Here is a 17,560-nt window from a genome sequence, read left to right on the forward strand (position 1 = left end):
CCTGCTCACACCCCCTACGTCAGGATCAGAGAAAGTCAGCGCAAGAGACACAGAGAAAAGTAAGTTGGGTAGCTTCTCAGCCATCTGCCAATAGCGTCCCTTGTATGAAATCAACTGGGCAAACCAACTGAGGAAGCATGTACCAGAAATTAAAAGACCCATTGTCCTCAGAAATCCGCGAACCAGCAAAAAATCCGCGATATATATTTAAATATGCTTACATATAAAATCCGCGATAGAGTGAAGTCGCGAAAGGCGAAGCGCGATATAGCGAGGGATCACTGTACAACAAGTGCAACTTGGTGATGACATCTTTACCAACTGAACCATCATTTAGGCAAACTGCATTAATATGGACCTTGCTTCAAGCTAAGCTATACTGGGAAGAAAAAAACAAACTATATGTCGAGAACAAAGTCGACATTTCCACTTTATTCTCATAGTTTACTTCATAATTAAAGTAGAATGTCGTAAACTAAACTTCTTCCTAAAATCAATGTTTAATCAATTACTTAATTTACCCCGTCATAAATTAATGCAGCACATTAAATGCTTTGTGTTATGTTCCCCGACCCAGTGGTTAATCACTACGCTTCTTAAACTGACTTCCTCCGCACTAAGAGAAGACAGCGATCACCGTACAGAATCCATTCACTTCATGATATTCCTGCTTTCTGAAAATTTAGAATGCTAAGATAAATACTTGATATCATTTTCATGATGAAATGCATTAAAGCAGGTATTACACATGCACGGTAGTGAGGCGGTAGTGCTGCTCCCTCGCAGTAAGGGGTCCCCAGGTGTATGTTCCGTGTAGAGAACTTTATGGCAGGTGTGACGAGGCTCCAAGAAACTGGATGTATGAATAGCTATCGCACAGGTTTAACTTAAATATTGTGTAAATGTTGGGTTTGTGATCTGCTGGTCAGAGACACGAACACAGAATTCAATGCATGTTCTTCTGAGCGGGCTATCTTTATTGCATGCATGCTGTCTCTATCTGACGTAGGCTACCAAAACCCCAGTTCCTATCCTTCCTTTTTCTTTCACCACATAACCAATCACCACACGATAAACGTCTTTGTGAAATTAAAACTAGTTATAAACTTAGCCCACGGAGTGTTCAGAACTTTAAAAATATCTTCATTATACATGTTTAATTATGCCATCCATTCAGAGTTGTGCCCATCTCTGAACGAATCACTTAACACAAAGCATTTAATGTGCTATATAACTTATGACGGGGTTTGAGAAAATCTAGTAAATTAAATATTCATTTTATGATGAAGTTTAGTTTACGATGTTCTACTTTAATGACAAATTACGAGAATAAAGTCAACATGTCGACTTTATTCTCGTCATAAGCGTCAAGATTAAAGTGGAAATGTCGAGAATAAAGTCAAAATGTCGTCACACTATTACACAGTACCCAGGTACATTACACTATTGAAAACAAATAAAACAAGTACAACTTGGCTTGCAGTATTATCCAGTAGTATAGAAGCAGTATTTACACATCTGACCTTTTAAAACTAAAGCATCTCCAGGCGACAGACGTGACTGCTTTTTTTCGGCTCTCTGTCCATGTCTACCGCGCGGCATACCTATGCTACAGCCCACTATTTGGTGGTGTAGCAGTGAAAAAGAGCCCTAGTGCAACAAATCTGTGTTTAGCGGTGTAGCAGTGAAAAAGGTCTCCACTTGAACAGTTTCCCGCTGCGCCACGTTCCGAACCTCGTTTAGGCAATTTAAACCGGTGTTGTGGTATAAGAAAAATCCATATCATAAAAAAAATAAAAAACGGTTTTCAGTATGAACTGGTATACCGCCCAGCACTAACCACAGGTATGCCAATGTCTATGCAATACCATGCGCATACCGGGTATTGCCCTTTTATTGTGAAGCAGTTATTCACAATAACCTAACCACTTATTTACTTGATTAAAAAGCTGTCAGGGGACTGAAATGGGCTTTCAGGATTTACTGTGCACTTCACTTAAGAGTATAAATGTTACTGTTACTCTTAATCTGCCAGCAATCTTTGTTGCCATTGTTTCTTCGTTTATTTTGCTGCACACTTGTTTGTTTGTTTTCAAAGGTGTGGTGAGCAAAAAGGACTGTAAAGATGTTGTGTACTGATTCATTTAAGAAATATTGCTGTTCTCTTTTCCATTTTAGTTATTGCACTAAATAAATGTCATAGGTAAAGGAAGCACTTGAAATATGCGTATTGTTTGTGTTTGTTGTTTATATTATATAATGTAGAAATTTTGAACAAATTCATTTTCATGTTGTTTTGTTAATTGTATCTTTTGCAATAACCACCACTTCAAAGTTTCAGGTTCAGGCATTTTTCTTACTTTAACCCCTGATAGTGTCTTTTTAGTTCTTTTAGTTACATTGTTCCTTTTGGTGTCAAGCAAATTAAACCATTTCAGAGATGGGCTGATCACCAGTTTTTGAGAAATACAGCAGCAATTTATCATGAGCTGTGAAACACTTGCAAAAGCATCTCATGCCAGCACACACAATGTTAACATTTGTTACAGTGGTTAGATCCTTTTTTTCCATCAAATTATTTTCTGACATTGGTATGCTTATAAAATAAACTGATGTTCCAGTTTTTAACAGAAAACTTCTGTATGCTTCTTGAAATACACTGTTTTGCAGTGTTGCACATCAGTTGGTCTACTTAGATTACTTAGGAAAGCTGCAATACTTTCAAGGTTTGTATTAAACAATACAATATTTATATATTGAAAGGCATCTCCAGAATCAGAAGGTGAAAGGGACAGAAAAGGACGAGATCGAGACCGAGACCGTGATAGGGATCGTGACAAAGACAAGGAACGGGAGAAGGAAAAAGAAAATGAAAAATCTAGGAGCAGACCTCAAGCAGAATCAAAACAGAAATCTCCAAAAAGAAAATCTGCAAAAGAAGAAGTAAGCTTTTTTTTTACATCATTAGAAGAAATATGGAGAAGTATTGCAGGCTAATTTAGTTTGTGGAGAGAACAGTATCTGTAATACCGTATAGAGGAAATAACAGCTCAGCAAATGGTGATAAATTTAATTTGTTTTTAAGTAGATGTGTTATTATAGCTGTGTTATTAGATTTTTTACATTTAATCCAGCACCTTACATACAGTATATACACTCGCCTATCTCCTTATAAGTACATTAGTCCCTTGTAAAGGTCATATTGTTATACTAGCTCTTAAGGCTAGTTAAAGTAAGAGGAGATGAAAACAGCTTTCACTATATACTGTATATTCAACTTTGTATTTTAAATATAATATATATATATATAAACACACATAATACACTTTTTTTTAAAAAAAAAAAAGAAAAAGCTTTTCAAAAACTTTTGTTGAGTTGTGTGTTTATGCACAGATTTTAATTCATTTTGCAGTGTTCTGATTTATGAAGGTCTAATAAGTACATTTCTTTTATGAACATTTCATATTGTGGGCATAGAGTAGCGTAAAGCCTGAATCACAGTATAAATTGCATCGTGGGCTAAGTGTATTGTCTCGTGCCTGCACTGGTGATGATGACACACTCTCCCTAGCACTTGATGTAGATTTTGTCAAGTCCACTTAATTGTATTTCTGTTGTAGCTCTGAGATGGCTTGAATCGAAACATTTTCCCACATTCATGGGTAAGGGAGGTGGTAGTGTCTGGTAATATTTGACTTGCTCTACAGTTTCCCGGTCTGTTCTTGGATATCTCTTGTGTATATTCTTGGGTAGTTAAAGTAACTGACTAAATGCAACTGCCATTTTCTTTTACTGTTTTTCTCTTTTCTAGGGTGGTTGGGACACATCAGGCAGTGAGTTGAGTGAAGGCGAACTAGAAAAAAGAAGAAGAACTCTGTTGGAGCAACTCGATGCTCCCTAATGTTTTTGTTCTCATTTGTTTATTTTCAGGATAACTTAAGCAATTTTGCATTCCTTGTATTTTTATTCTTTGTATTTTTAAAATAGTTTCACCTGACATGCTTTAGTCATTGTAGATTAAAAACAAATTCACTCAAATTCTTGCCTCTTGTAATCTGTATCAGCATTGTGAAAATGATTACTTGAATTTATTTTGATAAAAAATACAATGCTGAGTTTCCATAAAAGTATTGTGTAAGAGCTGTAACATTTCTTTACATAAAGGGGACTGGGGGTATAATTCATAATGAAAACTGTTGAAGTCTCATTTAATTTTTAAAAAATGTTTGAAGGCTGAATGTCTTCTTGTTTTTTTATTTTAATAAACTTGGCAGAATTTAAGCATGATGCATTATTTTTTTAATGAACTCTAAAGAAAGTACTTGTATATATCTAATATGCCATTAAAGTAGACATACTCTGCAAATTTAAATTGTTTTTGAATCCAACTGTGTTAAACACAAAGTGCTTGACAAAGTTCACCATTTAAATTTATTTCTATTCTTGGAAGTTAATGAAGGGATAATAGCGCTGTTGATAGATCATTTGTTTTTAATCTGTTTAATGTTGGCAGGGCAAATGTCAGCAAATAAACAATCTTAACTGTGTAAACTGGGAAAAAGCCACTGCAGTGCAAGTTTTACAGTTGAATCAAAAGACAAAATCAGAATCGCTTTAGGCATATGAAACATAAAAGGTCGAAGTCTGCGACGTGAAAATCTGTTTGACATTTTCTTTACATGCCAAGCCTATTTTCATTCATTCGTTATCATCTTTATCAAGTTTATTTTAGTATCAGTTGAAACATTTCCTACAGAGGCTATGCTCAAGTAAGATTATGTATAAATCACACACTCGGTGGCTACAGTTTCATTGCACATATTTTCAGTAATATTAAAAAGGCAAGTGTAGAGGGGCATATCATAGTTGTGGGTGACTTTAACTACTTGAATATTAACTGGGCCAACCTTGCAAACTTTGGAGTAGAGGAGCAGGAGATTTTAGACATAATCGGTGATTTTTAAAGCACCGCCACTGGGGAGATCCTGCCTAGATTTAGTATTTTGAAGTAATGAGGATAGAATTCAGAATGTCAAGATGATTGAATCTCTAGGCTCAAGTGACCATAATACAATTCAGAGCATTTTGGCAGCATGCAGATGCAAAGACTAAAACTGTTAAGTTTAAATTTAGTAGGGCAGATTTTAAACAGATGTGGCAAAATCTAATTGGGATAAACTGGGATCAATCTTTGGGTGTAGAAACATTTAAAGGAGCAGTAGAATAGGTTTAAAAACATTTTACATAGTATGCAGGACAAGTTTATGCCGAAAATTTGAATCAGTAGCAAATGAAAGAAAATATCACATTGGGTAGATAGGGAGAATAAAAAAGTAACTGCAAAGAAAAAAACACTGTATGAGGTGTATAAGACTAATTACTCCAGCACTAACTGTTAGGGTGTACAAGAGCAACCATTAAGAAGGATATTAGGGAAGCTAAAAGGCAGTTAAAGAGAAATATTACACATAAGGCTTTTGAAAGATTAGACAAAGAGAATCTTCTAATATTTTAGTAGTAAAAGAACAGTTGGTTAGGAGGTGAAGAGTATCAGAAACAATAAAGGGAAGTTAAAAAAAAAAAATACAGACGCTGAAACAGCAGATGTTTTAAACTTGCCTTTTTCACAAGTTTTCACATATGAGGATATGGATAACATTCCAGCGGTAACGGGGACTAGTAAGGAGGTTCTGAGTGATTTGCAAATTGTAGGGGGAGAAGTACTAAATAGATTAGGTAGGCTGAAATTTAACAAACCATCGGGACCAGATAACATTTATCTTTTGAGTGTTTAAGGAAATACATATATAAACCCTTGATGCATATTTTTAGAAAGTCACTACGCAGGGGAGAAATTCATAAAGACTGGAAACAAATAACATGTTATTCCATTAAATTAAAGGGTGATCAGGTAGATCCAAGTAACAGTAAGCAGTAAGCTTAACATGCATTACAGGGAAGTTAATGGAAGGAATTTTTAAGACGAATATTGAGCATGACATGGCAGGAACAGGTGTTTAAATAACACTTGTGTGGTATGAAGATGCCTAATGTATGCCGAGATAACGTTCCTCACATCATTATATTACCATCAGTGCCTTTTGCACAAACCAGGATGAATTTGTGCTGTTTACACCAAATGCTGATCAGGTGACATTTTTTCAACCTTAACTCCTCTAGTTTTGGTGACCACATTGTCACTTTAGTCCCCATCTTCCTGTTCTTAGCTGATTGAAATCCAGTGTATCCTTCATTTGTAGCCCATTCACTTGTAACGCCAGTGTGTTGTTCACACACATATCCTTTTGTGTGTAACTTGGTTTTTAGTTAAGTATTTGTCCATTTTGTGTGTCTTTGAAGAAGCCTGACCATTCGTCTATGGCTGTGATCTGGGCTCTCAAGAGACTGAATGAGGAGTCTGAGTGTCTGGGCTTGTGAGTGTCCTGGATAAAAACCAATATCTGGGCCATTAATGACCTCTTGGGCACAGCCATTGGCAGTGTGTCTGTCTGCGGAGAGAGTGTCAACCTTGTTGAGACATTTACTTACTTCTGCAGCGACATTCATGTCTCTGGTGACTCTTTCTATGAAGTCAGTAGAGGACTGGGGTCGCTGGAAAGGGGTGTATGGTGCTCCTGATATCTATGCAAAAGGATGAAGGTCCAAGTCTTTAGAGGCCTGGTGCTTCCTGTCTTGCTATATGGTTGGTGGGACATTGACAGTATCCAGTGACCTGAGATGAAGACTGGACTACTTTGGTACTATGTCTCTTTGGAGAATCTTTGGGTATCTCTGGTTTGACTTTGTGTCGAATGAGTGGTTGCTCATGGAGTCCCGAATGAGGCACATTACCTGCATCGTGAGGGAGTGTCAGTTACGGCACTACAGCCATGTGGCATGATTCCGTAACGGTGATCAGGTCTGCAGGATCCTCATTGTTGAGAACCCGAGTTGCTGGGGCAGTTTTACGACATAATGTCAATCTGATATTAGGGTGGATGTTAAAAGTTTAGGAGTGGTGCATTTAGGCTTTATAGTATAAACATGATCCGCATTCTCCATTGCATACACTATAAACCTAGTGTAAAATGTTTGGTTCAACATATAGCTAAATAACGGTCTAGCTATTCTGTGCTTTTCTGTTATTGTGATGCAAATCATATCGTTTTTAAGATTAGGCACCCAAAGGGGTCTTTAACATTAGGGACCTATAGGTAACTACTGCTCCACCTCCAATAACTTTAAGGTTAGTATTTGTGGTTGGGGTATGCCAGTCTGATGATTTAAAATCCAAAAATTAAGTAACCAGGGCGGCGGCTTCCATCCTCAAACTGCCCGGACAACAAGGCAACTGCAGTTCTGCAAGTACCTGTAGATGCTTCTCGAATCCGTGGGGAGAGCAGCCGGCGGCTATCAAAGAAGCGCCGGTGCAGAGCGCGCCCACACAGAGCACATACCGGCACGGCAAGCACTTCACCGATGGTTCTTTGCTGCTTAAATCCAAAAGTCTGGGACGGGTGCGGGATCTCCACCGACAGTTTTCCTTAACTGGGGTAAGTGAAGGAGATGGTGTTGTCTCTGGGCCAAAGAGGTGCGTACGGCGATGTGAAATGTCAGGCCAGTGAACTAGGCAGACGAGAGCGCGTGGAGCAGAAAAGAAGAAGCCACCGGGACACACAACTCCCGCACAAACCACGCCATTTTGCTTGTTATTTGTCCATGTTCCTCATGAGTTAAATCTACCTTCGTTAAACGAGATTTATCACCATTAACTAATGCGTTTGCTTCGTTAACAGAGGTCATTTTATATCAGAAACTACATACTTTATTCAATGCAATGTTAAAAATGTGTTTTTAAAGCGTAGTTATCAGTTGGCATGCATTTATAGATCGTCTTTCTAGAGGTTTCGATGAAGTTTTTGCTTATTGCGTGCGTCATATTTCGGGTTGGTATACTGTGGTGGTAATGTGGTCAGCAACCCTTTACGTGTCTGTTTTAGAGGACTGGCTACCCTTAAAAGAATAGCTTGTCTTTGCTTGCAGTTTTTATCGGTGCCCTCTGTGGCTGGAGATGGAAGGCCATCTCATGCCATGGGTGGCTTATCCCTGGCTGCTACAACCTCTCAGCGTCATTACAATACTGAGGACACTAAACTGTAGGTTAACATCCACTTTCTTTTTTTCCTGCATGCAGTGCCACTAATCGTTGTTGATAAGCCACGTTGTGTGACCGCTAGGAATGAGTACCCTAAAGCAGGGGTTCTCAAAGCCGGTTCGGAGGGGCCCACTGTGGCTGCAGGTTTTTGTTCCAACCAGATTCATAATCGGTGACAACACCTGATAACATTGGTATTTTTTTTCTCTTCTCTTATTCTACAATAAGAAAACACAGAGGCATGATTTTTTACATTTATTAGACATTTAGAGATTGCTTTAAATACTTAACTCTCATTTGTTGATTTCATTCTATTTTACCCTTTCTCTGTGCAGTTTTCCCCCTTCGTTGTATTTTAATAATGACAGTTAAAAACGAGTAGAGCAGACACCCAGGCGATTAACACTGAATCGTGAAAGGCTGCAACTACTTTAGCATCACACCCACTAATTAGTAAATAATGGATTAAACAATTAGAACACCCGGAATATTGTTAAAAAGAAAACAAGAAGCATCATTCCCCTATAACTGCTTAGTACATTTTAATATTTATTTATTTTTACCAAATTTAGAATCTGGGAAATAACAGTTTCCTTAATTAGCCCAGGAGTCCAATTAAAAACAGAAAATGGTTGGAACAAAAACCTGCAGCCACAGGGGGTCCCCAGGACCTACATTGAGAACCCCTGCCCTAAAGCACATTCATATGTGAGGTATTGTACAGTGGATATAAAAAGTTTACAGGCAGGTTTTGTGTAATAAGAAAATGAAACCAAGATAAATCCTGTCAGAACTTCATCCACCTTTATTGCAAAATTGCAATCTGTACAAAGAAGGTAAAACCAAATCAGAAACTGTTTAGTGAAAAAAAAGGAAATAAAAACATACAGAAACCGGGCTGCATTAGTACGCACATCCCCTAAACCAGGGGAAGGCAACGTCAGTCCTGGAGAGCCGCAGTGGTTGCAGGTTTTTGTTCCAACCCAGTTTCTTAATGAGCAATCAATTATTGCTGATGAAGCACATATTGCTTAAGTGATAGTTTGATGCTTCATTTTAGTGGTCTCGCTTGTTAAGTCTCCCCGCCCTTAATTGCTTATTTCAATCTTAAACAGCTGCATTCAGTGTGTTAATGGCTCCTTATTTAGTAATAAGATGTAAAAGACAAAGCAGCCAGAAGTTCTCCAACAAGCGACTTAACAAGCGAGACCACTAAAATGAAGCATCAAACTATCACTTAAGCAATAAGTGTTTCATCAGCAATAATTGATTGCTCATTAAGAAACTGGGTTGGAACAAAAACCTGCAACCACTGCGGCTCTCCAGGACTGACGTTGCCTACCCCTGCCCTAAACTAATACTTAACCTAACCTAACCTTTGATTTTATTACTGCACTCAGTCTTTTTGAATAGAAGTCAGTTCGGAACATCTGGATTTAGCGATTTTTGCCCTCTCCTCCTTGCAAAAAATTTCCAGATCTGTCAGATTTCGAGGAAAATCTCCTGTGCACAACTCTCTCCAGGTCACCCCACAGGTCTGAGCTCTGGCTGGGATATTCCAGAACACTGATCCTCCTTTGATGAAGCCATTGCTGTGTTGATTTTGATGTATGCTTTGGTTAGTTGTAATGCAGAAAGGTGAAGTTCCTCTTCATCTTCAGCTTCCTAGCAGATGCTTGAAGGTTTTGTGCCAAAATAAGCTGATACTTGGAGCTACTCAGGAGTCCAGCTACCTTGACTAAAGTCCAAATTCCAACTGAAGAAAAGCAGTCCAAAGCGTGATGCTGCCTCCGCCATGCTTCACCGTGGGTATGGTGTTCTTTTGTTTATGTGATTTGTTATTTTTGTGCCAAACATACCTTTTGGAATTATAACCAAATAGTTCCACCATGGTGTCATCAGACCATAATACTTTTTCCTCACAGTTGTGGGAGACTGGGTATATCTTTTTTGCAAACTTTAGCCAGGCTTGGATGTTTTTCTACCCCATAACCCAAACATATGAAGAATACACCGATTGTTGTCACATGTAGGGAACAACCAGTACTTGACATAAAATCCTGTTGCCGTAGGCCTCTTGGTCACCTCCCTGACCAGTTGTCTCCTTGTCTTCTCATTATTCTTGGAGGGATGTCCTGATCTTGGCAGAGTCACTGTTGAGCCATATTTTCTCCACTTGTTGATAACTACCTTCATTGTGCTCCATGGGATGTTTAATGCTTTGGATACTTTTTTTGTACCCTTGTCCTGCTTGATACCTTTTCAGTGATGAGATCCCGTTCATGTTTTAAAAGCTGTTTGGCTCCATGGTTTTTGGAGGATGTCAGAATAATCCTACAGGCACAAACACATTTTTATCAGAGCTCAAGCAGAACCACTTTAATTGATATCAGGTGTATACTACTACTTAAGATGAGACTTGTGATTGGTTGATTCTCAACACGGCCACATCTCTGATTATTAAAGGGTGTGCACACTAATGCAGTTTTTGTATGTTTTTTTTAAATCTTTTTTCCCTGAACAGTTTCTGATTTGTTTTCACCTTCTTTGTACAGATTGCAATTTTGCAATAAAGGTGGAATAAGTTCTGACAGGATTTATCTTGATTTCTTTTTTTACTACACAAAATGCATGATTTTGGCAGGGGTGTGCAGACTTTTTATATCCACTGTATATGGTAAGGGCCGTTCTGTGATTACCATTTTCAAACTTGCTGTAGCATTTTCACTTTACCTGATGTCTCTTTGCCGGCTAAAATCTGGTTCTCCTATTGCTGGACATGCTACAATTTTGATGTCTTTATTTCATCCATCCATTGATTTTATCAGGAGTGTTGTCAGGCTGTATACTGTAAGCATGGTGCACAAACAATACAAGTTGTTGAGTTGATATACATAAAAAAACTGTTTTTATACATCCAGTTGACCAGATTCTAATTGTTAGTACAGCTGTTAAATGACAACCTTGGGCTTTAAAGGAATAGTGCGGTAAAGGCAAGCAGTCCTTCGGAACATAGTGAGCCAGCTAAGAGTCATATAGAGCAGAGGATCCATATTGGCACTTGCTGCTGGCACTACATTGGTGTCATGAGCAGGACGAGGATAAAACTTACTGTCCTATTTAACAATTGCATAGTGCCGCAGAGTCCACAGTGGATCTGCTTGGCTCTTGAGGCTGAGATCGGCGATCTGGAGTGCAGTTTTCAGCGTCCGTACAGGGAGGGAGGCAGAGAGACTGCTACTTCTGGAGCTGCACCATCACTTCTTCAATTGCTGACGTCCATTGGCCTGGGTGCTCTGACACCGATGGAGCTAGAAAAAGTGTGGCAGATTGATTTGTCACTGACCCCTGGTGAACTGTGTGAAGCAGGGCTGGTGGTAAAACTGTGCAGGTGTAGGACAAGGCGTTACAGGGCAGCAATGGAGTGAGAGTCACAAAGCTGAGTTACAAACCTGGAACACGGTGTAAGTTTAGCTCAGCAGCCAAAATGCTCTAATCTCCCACTCTATACAAGGAGCTTTGCCTGCTCACTTACGATCGACAGATTCAATCAAAGAAGGGAACTTTGGCTGCAATGCATGACAGCGCGGCAGTCAACATCCATGCTGCACCACCTCACAGTGAAGTGCTGAAGACTCCTGCTGATGTGCTTTTGTCACAAGCAGCACGACAGCAGTAGAAGTGAAGACCACCCTACTGTTACAAAGAGATGTGCACCGGAAGGAAGGGCTGTGTAAAAGAATATCATTTTTAGGTATCATATTCCTTTGAATTCTGTATATTTACAGCATGAACAAGAAATGCATTAACCTGCTTCTTGATAGTGAAAGTTTAAAATTACTATAGAGGCGACACAGTGTCATCAGAGTGCTGGGTTCAAATCCTGACCTGTTCATAGCCTGCACACTTTCTCTGCATCTTCAGAGCATTTTTCTCCAGGCATATTCGTTTTCTACTTCTCCTGCCATTTTGGTTAAGTATTAGCCTGGTCTATATACAGTAAATAGCTTATGGTGATGCTTCTTCCAGACTTTTTTCTTTATTGAGTAGATTTTCATAAAGTACATGTAGTTTGAAACATTCATAATAAAACTAGGACAGCCATGCATAGAGTTTGTAAAGGCAAAAACCTCCATGTGAAACCTTCAAAATGTAGTTCTTCAGCAATGTAAAATATTCATACCCACAATTACGATCTAGGGGGTTTATTTTTTTTTTTCTCTCCCCATAGGATTGTGACATCACCAAGTGACACCAGACTGAGCAGCCTCACCATACAAAATGTGCAATCCAATGACAGAAGCCCGGACAGCACAGTGGTAAATATATGGTGAATAGGCTTGTTATTTGTTTGACCAGCGTGGCGAACTTCAATGGACTGCAGTTAGCCCATGGGTGACGGACACAGGAGCCCAGCAGAGAGATGGAGTTATGTGTGTTTACCTTTGACTTGCTTGTAGAAGGCATTGCTGCACTCTCCGAAGAGTTTGTGCATTTACTTGCTGAAAAATGTATATAGTCACTGATCTCGGGGCTGCCATGAGTTCTGATCTGTAAACAAGATAGTGTGGTTGGGAAGCAGAATGTGACACCTTATATGAGACCTTCTTAAGAAGATTTTTTTACTAGTTTAAAGTAGCAGGGACTGAGGGTGAAGTTTGAAAATAAGACTTTTGAAACATTGGTGGAATATATTTTTGAATGGGCTTCATTGGAATCTCGTTTATCACTCCACAAATGTATTGTACCGCTGATAAAGCAGGCTGCAAATTATGAAAACTGAGTAATTTATTATGTTTAGACTGCAGCCTTCAAGATTAAAACAAATCTAAAATGTAATAATGTTTTGAATGTGTAACTAGAAAAAAAAAGCAGTCAGTTTTAACTTCATTGCCATTTAATAGTGCTCGTTCATTTTGTTACTTATAGTCATCCTAAAGGAAAGAATGTAAGGAAAGCACTCCATTTAGCCGAGCTGATTTTTAATTCATAGATGAAATGTGATATAGAGATTACTTTTTTGTTGTTTTAGCAGGAACCTCACTTTTTAATTCTAAAAACTGTGAATTGGTGACCAGGAACATTTGTTTCAGATAAGATTTAGAAAATAATTCAAATTGAATAACCATGTTAGTGAACTGAACTATAATTTTTGCGTCCGTGGTAAGATGTCAGGTTCCTAACTAGATAGATAGATACTTTATTAATCCCAAGGGGAAATTCACATACTCCAGCAGCGGCATACTGATAAAAAAACAATATTAAATTAAAGAGTTATAAAAATGCAGGTAAAACGGACAATGACTTTGTATCATGTTAACGTTTACCCCCCCTGGGTGGTATTCAAGAGTTGCATAGTGTGGGGGAGGAACGATTTCCTCAGTCTGTCAATAGAGCAGGACAGTTTAGTAGTTGAAAAAAACTGAGCCAAGGTAGAAAATCTCATTCAACAAGATGGAATTTAATTCAACTATGGATTCCAAAAGCAACAACTGCAATTATGAGAAATGATTTGAAATGAAAAGCATGCATACATGTTAAAAAGATAGCCTCCATTTTCATGGAATGGTACCTAAAAAAGAAAACATTTTGAATTTCTTCATAATAAAAATGATGTCCAAAGTACACTATAAATAATTAACATTCTCAGACCCACTTGATTCAATTTATTATTATTATGACAGATTTAAAGGTCTTTCTCAACAGTATCTGGCACAGAGCTCCACACACATCATGGCTGCCACGTGTTCCCAGCATTCATTTGACACGTCCTCTCAGAAATTAACGTGACGCATGTGCGAGTTGCAGTACCAGCAAAAAAAAAAAAATCGGGATGGGTGGGGGGGTATTCCAGTGTGTTCAAGTTGGAACATAACGTCAGAGTCTTAGTTTACTATTAACGTGACACAAAGCCGCTTTGCACATCCTACAAGTTTAATGTGCGTGCTGTGATGTTTGATGAATGGTTTGATGTGGTGAAGCCAATCATCAAACTTAAATACTGTCATACAAATGTATTCGTGGTGCTTTTCTTCGTCTGTTTCTCACACAGGCAATACAAGTGTTGCATATTCCCTATCCGGGATACATTTTAAAGATCTCACATACCATCTTCTGTGCTGTGTTGTTTTTTTTTTTTTTTTTTTGCACCTTTGCAACAGCATCAGAATGTTTTTGAGCCACAGAGAAACAAAATGAGGGACTATTTTGTGATTAAAGTGGAAAATTCAACTTTAATCTCGTAATTTTTTTTGTCATTAAAGTAAAATGTCTTGAACATCATCTTAAAACTGACCCATTTGTTAATCATTACGTGCTTCTGGGGCTTCCCCCTTTGGTGACAGCAGCAGCAGGCAGTGATTGCCACATAGAACACATTCAATTGAAGACATTCTAGCTCTCTGCACATTTAGAATCCTTATATTTATACTTTAACACGTTTCATTATGAAAGTGATATCAAGTATGTATGTTACATTTTACAGATAAATTGTTAACCTCATTTAAATAATTAATACTGTTAATAATTACACATATGGGGGCGGCATGGTGGCGAAGTGGTAAGATTCACATCCCTGGTATTCTCTGCCTGGAGTTTGCATGTTTTCTTGGGGGGGGGTTCCACTGTGTGCGCCAGCTTCCTTCCAAGGACATGCAGGTCTGGGGATTTAGTGATGCTAAAGTGATGCTATTGTATGCATGTGCTTGTAATTATATTCCGATGAGCTGATGCCCTGGCCAGGGATTGTTTCTGCCTCGCGCCCGATGGGGTTGTGTTCAGTGGCAGGGACTGGGAGACTGGTCAGAGTTGAGGGAAAGCTTGTAGCGGGGCTACATAATAATAGTATGTTCTGTGTTTGTGCCGAGTGCGTTTCATTTCATCGTCCCATTAACTGTGTTATATGTGCGTCAGTGAATGTTGTCTCCATAAATGAAAAGGGGAAGGATGATGGAGAGAGACTGCAGCCCAGAGACGGAAATTGCCTGTCAAACTCACCTGAAACATCTGGGACATTGCGTATTTAATAAAGAGGAGTGAAAGGCAAAGGAGGATGGAGAGGTGAGGAGAAAGAGAGGGGAGAAAGGAGACCATTTACCTGATCATTTACAAACTCATCATTGCCATTTATTGCATCATTCCACTGCTTGCTTTTTTCAACATCCGATTGATTCATCATCACGACAGCCAGAACCGAGAAACCCCGGGGTTTGGGTTCATACCAGCCATTGCCAGGACTTTCACAGTGAGGTCGTTTTTGTTTTCGGGAAGGAGCACAATAACACTGCAGCCAGTATCGATACCGCCTGACTTTATTTTGGACAAATTTTTCACCACATTTCAATTGCTGTGTTTAAACAATCTGTGTTTGTATTTGTGTTACGTGTTTTTATTTATTGTTTAGGGGCAAGGGAGGGTTCAATGTAAATATTTGTATATTCATGTTTTTATATAGTAATTAGTTACTGGTGTCTTTGGGATGGTGGTATTTTGCACGCACATATCCAAGTTATTCAATATTTGTTTGTCTTTTCCAAATACAATATATCCGTGTTTGATTTTACATTCCTGTCTTCTGTTTTCTGGTTATTTTGTCGTATCGGGAAAAATAAGACAATCTGTAAGGAGTATGGCTTGTTATTAGAGCAAGAAACCTCACGTGATCCAAGGAATAGTCTTGGTAGTGTAGTGGCTGGTCTGGGTAAGGGGTTGGCCGTTACAAGCTGAATGGAACAAAGTATAGAGATACACGTAATGAAAGCCTGCACCTCAGACTGGGATGAAGGATTTGCCTTTCAACAGGGCAATGACCTAAAGCACAAAGCAAAGACAACACAGGAGTGGCTTGGGACAACCCTGGGAATATCCTTGAGGTGTCAGGACAGACCCCAAACTTAAACCCAGTTGAACAACCGTATTCTCCATCCAATCTGACAGAGCTTGAGAGAGAATCTGTTTGGAAGAATGGCAGAAGATCCCCAAATCCAGATGTGTAAAGCTTGTTGTGTCAAACTCAAAAAGACCCCACAGTCTGGAATCACTGTCAAAGGGCTTCAACAAAGTAGGAGTAAAGGGTCTGAATTGTTGTGTTAATGTGATATTTCAATTTAATTTCGCAATTAAGTAAATTAAGCGTTACTTGATGTGGGGGAAAAGTGAATTTAAATGATTTTATCAAAAGGATGCAACATAAAAAATTCAAAGAATGAAGGGGTCTGAATACTTTCTGAAGGCACTGTGTATCTATGATACATCCAGACAGCATACACTATTGATTATTGCAGTCTGAATGAATCACAGATTGCTAGCAGCGAAACGTTTCATTTCTCCGTATCTTCCACTCGCATCAAGCAACAGGCATAATAAACACAGACGAAGGCAGATGTCTGTCTAAAGACAGTTGTGTTCACAGTAAGCAGGGTATTTCACAGACATTGTCATGGTAACTCAAAAGACCATACATATATAGTTAAAGTCAACCGACCGATTGTTAGCATGACACGGCAGACTGAAAGTCAGTTTCTCAAAGGTCTCTTGCCTAATTAGTCCTGCAAGCTCTCCCATGTGCTAGATTGACACTGCATTTCAGTAGATTAAGATGTTCATCCAATGCAGAGAATATTTAAATTAGGGATGGGACACTTGACATTGAAGCTTTAAATCTTGTATCATTTAACAAAACAGACAGTGAGACATGTACTGAAGAATGTATCGGAGTCCCATTACCATGTGTCTGATGATATCTACTGTACAACTTCTAATGTCAGTGAAACACCTGGACTACTTTAAAGGTTTACACTATCCCACACGCTATAAAAGAGTTTGTGAAACTACATCTCATGTTCAACTGAGATGATATTGAATTAAATAAGGAGTCCAAAAGTAGAAAAAGCAATCAGAAGTGTGGGAACATTTCAATCTGTTATCCAACAAATATTCTGCTTTTCTTCTGTAGTGGAGTTTATAACATGTCTTGAATACTGTAGGCTACGGTAAGCTGATTCCTTTAACTCTCATGTACACTGTCCCATTCACTTTGCCTTATTCCACAAGCACATTCCTAAACCCTGTTATGATTCTCTTTGTCTCTTAGCATTAATCTTCCCGAAACAGTGATGGAAAAATGATCTTTCACATTACCTCACAGCAAAAATTCTCCTCACATGAAAAGGTTGCCACATAATTATTAATTAGTGGTGGCTTACAATGTGTTCATAATGGTTGCTATTATGGCAACAAACGCCATGTTTAGACAGCAATTTTAAACATTATTGTAGAAAATTGTTGCACATGCTGACATGTACAATTACTGCAGCATTTTATTGACAACGTGATTATCATAAGATCAAAATGACTAGTTGCATAGCACATAGCATTTCTGGACTTTTAATGCACTTGGCAGAATGA

The 17,560-nt window shown here is 38.6% G+C and overlaps 1 protein-coding gene across 2 annotated transcripts in view; it reads left to right on the top strand.

Annotated features, from left to right (window-relative positions):
• The window catches only part of prpf40a (PRP40 pre-mRNA processing factor 40 homolog A), a 74,529-nt gene extending 70,157 nt beyond the window's left edge, over window positions 1-4,372 (top strand). For both annotated transcript variants that reach the window (XM_028806461.2, XM_028806462.2), the window contains exons 25-26: window positions 2,764-2,943; window positions 3,812-4,372. In XM_028806461.2, coding sequence (XP_028662294.1) covers window positions 2,764-2,943; window positions 3,812-3,901 — 270 coding nt within the window. In that variant the 3' untranslated portion in view covers window positions 3,902-4,372. The remainder of the gene's footprint in view (window positions 1-2,763; window positions 2,944-3,811) is intronic.
• The last annotated feature ends 13,188 nt before the right edge of the window (window positions 4,373-17,560 follow it).

The sequence above is a fragment of the Erpetoichthys calabaricus genome, chromosome 8 (assembly GCF_900747795.2).
Source record: "Erpetoichthys calabaricus chromosome 8, fErpCal1.3, whole genome shotgun sequence".
NCBI lineage: Eukaryota > Metazoa > Chordata > Cladistia > Polypteriformes > Polypteridae > Erpetoichthys > Erpetoichthys calabaricus.